Consider the following 6,406-nt stretch of genomic DNA (forward strand, 5'->3'; position numbering starts at 1 on the left):
AGGCAGACTGTTTGTCGTTGAGTAAATAATGCGCATGCACGGTTTTTCTTGGGGAAACATTCTAACTACACATGCTTATGCAGCAGGTTCTCGGTCAGAAAGTGTAATGGTCATACATACAAACATAGATGATAAAAAACCTATAATTTATAGTATAACTATAACCCGAGAGCTTTCAAAAGGTGGATCTTTGCTCCTGGAGTAGAAAGGTCCACCTTTCGAAAGTGCTTGGGTTATACTTATAGGGTTTTTATTATTAATATTACAGTATAAACCTTTGAAAATTAAATGATACTGAGATAGTTAGTAATATACTATCATTATCAATCTTATCCTTGTATTACTATTAATAATAGTAATTATTATATCTTGTTCAAAAATTCAAGTTATACAGTTAAATGATGATTATACAAATTATTCATAATTTGATAAAGTAGGCCTTAGATGATCATAAAATATGTGCTTTTCTTTTGTTATTCAACTTCAAGAGATTCTGACCGTGTTCTTTTCGACTTGATTAGTGATAGTCTTGGCTTAAATTATAATGCTGAATATTGAGGTTGAATACTTGCAGTGGGCATGGTGAAGATAGTCCATTTTGTAACTTTGCATTTACCAACAAACAAACTAAATGAGTATGATTTTTGGTCCAACAGATTTTAAGTTAAGCCTATAAGAGTATTAGTATTACCGACCTGAACCGAATTGTAACACAAAATTCAGATATTAGGTCTGTTTTTTTGTTATAGATTGCAGGTAAATGAAAAGAAAAAAAGATAAAGGGCATATCCAAAGCCTAATTTTTGAATTATAACCACAGTTACTGTTAAACATGGTAAAATGTTAATACAGAATTACAAGAAGTAACACCATGAAGGATAATGATGATGGCAAGGATTTTCGTGCAGATTATGAGATGGCTTAGCTTTTAAATGTTTTTTGTTTGTCTTTTATGCTTTTACAAAAGAGGATATTAGAAATATTAATGATCCAGAATATTCTGTGAGAGATATTATACAAACATAAACAAATAATTTAAGGACAATACAGGACTTATTGGATCATCTAGGCCATCCCGTCCACTATACTAAACTATAAAATAAAACACTCAAAGCTAGTCCTTATCATTCATATATTTATCAAACCTTCCCTTAAACTCCCTTAAATTAACTGCATATGCAACAGCAAAAGGCAACTCATTCTTAATGCCAACCACCTGTTAGAAAAATATAATTTAGTTGAATATAATTCCTACCATGCCAAAATTTATATTTGTGTCCCTTAATATTACCATTCTCACCATTAAATATGATAAAAGATGATGCATCAACACTATCATTTTCCTCAACAATCTTAAACACCTTAATCAGATCCCCTCTAACTATTCTAAAACAATTTCAGATATCTTAACCCATCCTTGTATGAAAACTTTTTTATCCAAGGTATCATCCTAGTGTGTCTTTTCTGAACCATTTCCAATAATTAAATATCTGTTCTAATGTAAGGAGCCCAAGGCAAAACACAGTACTATAAAAATGGCATAACCAATTACATTATAACCTCTTTACAGTTGTATAAATTATTTCTGTAGATAAATACAAAAATCCTGTTTGTTCTGCTACTGGAAATATCACATTATTTTGATGGTTTAAGAGATTGATCAACCAGAACACCAAGATTCCTTTCTTCCACAACACTGTTAAGATTATTCCCATTAAAAGTATACTCATAATTCAAATTGTGATATCCCACATGCATTACCTTGCATTTATTATAATTAAAGCAATTGGCCATTTATTTGCCCAGGTTGTCAAGTGATCCAAATCCATTTGTAAATCAACAGTATGATTCCCACAGTTATTAACATAAAACCTTAAAGGCTTAATATCAGCAAATTTAGATTGGTTATTGACTATTTCTTCATCTGTGACATTGAAATAGATCAATAAAATCAAAGGTCCTAACATTGAGCTCTGAGGTACCCTACTTGTATTATTAATCCAGTTTGAATCAACTTGGTTTCTAACAACTCTCTGCTTTCTTCCATCCAGTCAGTTTTCTATCCAATGAGCTAACCTATCCCACACAACTATAAAAATAAATTATTTTTTTAAGCAAACCATTTATGTGGTACCTTGTCAAATGCTTTCTGAAAATCCAGATGCACCAAATCTACACACTCGTGTGAATAACCAATAACCTGTTCCAAGAATGTCAAAAGATTAGTAAGGTAGTATTTTTCCCATAATGAAATCATACTGACTATCCAACAAAATTTTAACCTTTGTTAAATGACTTTGCAAAACATTTTTTACCAGACCCTCAAAAACCTCTTTCTTCCCACTGCTGATGTAAGACTAATAGGCCTATAATTACTGAGACAATCATTATCACCTCCTTTGAAAAATGAAGTAATATTAGTCACTTTCCAATCTTCTGGCACCTGCCCACTATGCAAGGACGTAGAACAAAATAGTAACAAGTGGCTTACTCATCTAAACCTTAACCTACTTAAACCCTTGCTTTTGAACTTCCCAATTTTTTTTCTTAACAAGCTCAAAACTAATGTGACCATATTGCTCAATCTTGTTTCTATGAAGCAGCTATTCAGGATGACAGATATTGTTTAAATCTTCATTAATAAATTGAAGAAAAACTAGAATTTAATAAATCAGCCATCCAGTAATCATCAGGTATTAATATTCCTGTATCATCACTGAAAGGTCCTACTGTCATCCTAACATTTTACCTATTCTTTATGTATTTAAAGAAATTCTTACTATCAGTTTTTACATTTTAAGCCACCCTTTTTCATAACATTTTTTGTATACCCAATTTCTTGTCTGACCAACTCCAAATCTCCCATCATTGCATTCAATTTACACTTCTTAAATTTATAATATATTTCATTAATTTTATCCTTTATACCCTTTGTGGGCCAACTTGGTCTTTTTACATGGAGCCACTTTTTTTTTCCATAAGAATTTATTTGAAAATGTTGTTCACATTTTATCAGTGTCTACAGTTAGTTCATTTGACCAATTCACAACAGGTATGTATTGTCTCATCCCTTGGAACCAAAATTTCATTATTCCTTATTTCCATATGCAGCAAAACATCAACCTAGTTGAGCAATGATGAGTTGCACCCAGGTTTTCCCCAACCTCCAATCATATTGGCCTGGATCATGAGAGATATTAATCCATTGATAGAAAGAAAAATATTTAGAAGTAAAAACATAAAAGGAGGTGAAAGATTAAATATGTCTCCTTGTCTCTAGTAAGCCAATTACATTTGATCTTACCTATTATCCTTTCCTCCTTTTAGGAACTTTCCTATCTTGAATTAAAAGCAATTATTTTCTAAACATTTCCCAGTTCTGTTCCACATTACATTTTTACTTGTTATTCCTATATACTAATGATAAGTCTTGTCCCATGACTAAGTTGGCTTTCTGAAATTAGGAACTAAAATTTCATTTTTTTTTATCCTAACATGCATCAAATCACCAAACCTAATTATGCAATGATTGTTTTTTTCCAAACATTATACCATTACAACTCTTGTAACCATATCCTTGTTAGTGATTAGCAATAAATCTAAAATGACATCCCTTCTTGTTGGATTTCTGACCATTTAGTATAGAAAGCTATTCTAAATCACTTCAAGAAATATCTCTACTCAGTATTTGACTTCATATAATCCTAATCTGAGTCTAAAATTCATTTTCCATAATTAAAACAAGAGTATTCTTATTAGTAAGCAACCTGACCTTATTATACAATTTCTCATATACATCATTAGTCTGATCAGGTGGTGTATAGGAATTTCCAAATAAACACGTACCTTTGAACCATCTGATTGTTACTTGTATGGATTCATCCTCTTGATTACAATTGTCTTCAATTCCAACAGACTGCATTTCATTCATTATATAAAGAACCAACCTATCTTTTAGAAAGTCTGTCACTATTTAATAATTTATAGCCAGGAATTTCAAAATAATTCCTATTACCAGTGTTCTCTAAATCTAATCAAATTTCAAAATAATTCCTATTATCAGTGTTCTCTAAATCTAATCAAATTTCAAAGTAATTCCTATTATATAACTATGTCATAGTTTTCTATTTCAGCTGTAGCCCTGAACTCGTCCATTTTGTTCTTAAAATTACTATGTTTATCTTTGTATCTGACAGATTTATCCTTGAAACTTATTTAACTCTAGTTATCTGATCACTTTTAATACTTGGAGACGGCTTGAATGGGTAATGAAGAAAAACTTTAATATAAGTTTAACATAACAGCAAATGTACAATGTTTCGACAAGGTTTTGTCATCATCAGGTATATTCTTCATTACCCATTCAAGCATTATTAGTCTCAAAGTGAGTTCCTTGTCATCGAATCTGATAACTTTGTTTATTCCCTCACCAGTTTAGTTTAAACTATCTTTAATGAATATTTTTAGAGCTTTTCCAAACCTCCTACTAATTAATCTGCTTAACCATCTCTAGCATATCATGCATTCTAACCCTGAAAACTATTCTTCAGGTTCAAAAAGCACACCTATTGCTCTAAGCATATCTTAATAATGTTTTCATTTAATTTAAGCCTTTGATCTTACTAAGTAATTCATTCTCACATCTTACCAAAGGGATCACTTCCAAAAGGACCATGTCTGTGTCTATCTCTAATTTTTTTTCTAAGCAGCTTTTCTGATTCACAGTTTCTAACATTATGCACTACAAAAAAGAGAATGTTCCTGGTTCCAACAACCAAACTGTCAACATGTTCTATAATGGCCTATATTTCTTTTTGTTGCATAATGCTGTATTAGCATACATTTACATAGATAAATTTTTGGTGCAAATGTTGTATTTTTTCTCATTGAAACAGTATTGTAATTAGTAATATAAACCTTAAAGATAAGTCACTTCATACATATTTGTTATTGTTAAAAATAAAAATAACTGGAAGTTAATGTGTCAATAAGTGAAATTTGATGGCACCTGTTTTACAAAAGAAGAAATAAATGTATAGTTACAATGAATTAAGAAGTTATGAGCCTACCATTTCTGTAACAAGAACTATGATTTTTTTTATGCTGAATTAAAATGTTTACCCTAGCAAATATTAAGGTAGTTTTATCTACTTTACTGTGAATATTGTAGCTTGATTATTTTCTGGAACTTTTCAGACTGCAGCAATGTTCCTCATTCTTGATGAAGAACACAAACACCACCTGAACTTCTTCACAACTGTAGAGCCACAGGTGGCAAAAGAATTCTGCAGGATATCACTAGAGTTTCTTCAAAATGGGTCTAATGCAAAGGTATACCAGAATGTAGCACAGAAGCTGGGATCAAACTTAGAAACAGTGAAACATGCAGTGGAGGGCCTTATGCGTGTACTTTCAGAGGCCTGTAAGCTTAACCTCAGTGAAATGGAGCTGCAAGACTCTCTGTCAATTCTAGATTTACAAGAGGAGATAAAACAGGAGATTGTGCGGTGGTATGTAGACCATACTGTAGAGTTGCGCTCAGCTCTCAGTAGCCTGAACATGAATCTTCTGCAGTACAGTAGCCTTGAATGGAGATTTGATGTTCAAATTGCAAGTCGCTGTCTGCGTCAGCAGGTGACTCCACTGATCATCCTTAAGTTAGACCTCTGCAAGGATGGAAAGAAGCAACCAGTGGTCCTTCAGACTGATCCATGTAACTTAGTTCACCTCACAGAAACCTTAGAAGAAGCTTTAACAGAAGTAAAGTCACAGCACACCCGAAGGATGATGAGGAACATCAAATGATGTGTTGGACAATTCAGTGATTCTACCAAAAAAATGTAAAAGTTGAAACTGTATTACTTTGTAATAAAAATGCTTGTTCATGTTTATTGATTGATGAGCTATACTTATGTAATTCCTTAAAGGAGTATTAATCGATAATATGGGCAATGTATTAATCTTGTGATCTTAGCTTGGTCAAAATGTGCATTTCATGATCTTTTAGAGTTAAATTCAAAATTTAATTAAAGAACTTAATTATTAAAAAAAACAGTTAAAACACAGTTTATAATTCAAATTTTTGTGTTAAGATTTAATTTCAAAAGAAAATATTTAAATAAATTCTCAGTCTTCACTTCTCTGTGTCATGTGATGCATCTCCTCTTTGATTTCCACATTTTAGAATTCTTTTTTATTGGTTTCAGAGTGACCAAGCAATTAGAAACAAAATAATCAGTAAAAAGATTGATTTTCTGATTATGGTTATTTATCTCTGGCAAGCAGGTGTAGACAGTTTTGTCAAATGGGTTGTTTTTTGTTCAGCTTCGAGCAACTAATGGCATTTTCTAACCTATTTATATCTTAATTAGAAGCCAGTTAAATTATAGTAGTTTCAGACATTCTG

The 6,406-nt window shown here is 31.6% G+C and overlaps 1 protein-coding gene across 1 annotated transcript in view; it reads left to right on the forward strand.

Moving 5' to 3' along the window:
- Positions 1 to 5,889, forward strand: part of LOC106465167 (COMM domain-containing protein 2-like) — a 6,437-nt gene extending 548 nt beyond the window's left edge. Inside the window, exon 2 of the mRNA XM_013925369.2 lies at positions 5,197 to 5,889. Coding sequence (XP_013780823.1) covers positions 5,206 to 5,805 — 600 coding nt within the window. The 5' untranslated portion in view covers positions 5,197 to 5,205 and the 3' untranslated portion in view covers positions 5,806 to 5,889. The remainder of the gene's footprint in view (positions 1 to 5,196) is intronic.
- The last annotated feature ends 517 nt before the right edge of the window (positions 5,890 to 6,406 follow it).

This window comes from Limulus polyphemus, unplaced genomic scaffold, assembly GCF_000517525.1.
Source record: "Limulus polyphemus unplaced genomic scaffold, Limulus_polyphemus-2.1.2 Scaffold1855, whole genome shotgun sequence".
Classification (NCBI taxonomy): domain Eukaryota; kingdom Metazoa; phylum Arthropoda; class Merostomata; order Xiphosura; family Limulidae; genus Limulus; species Limulus polyphemus.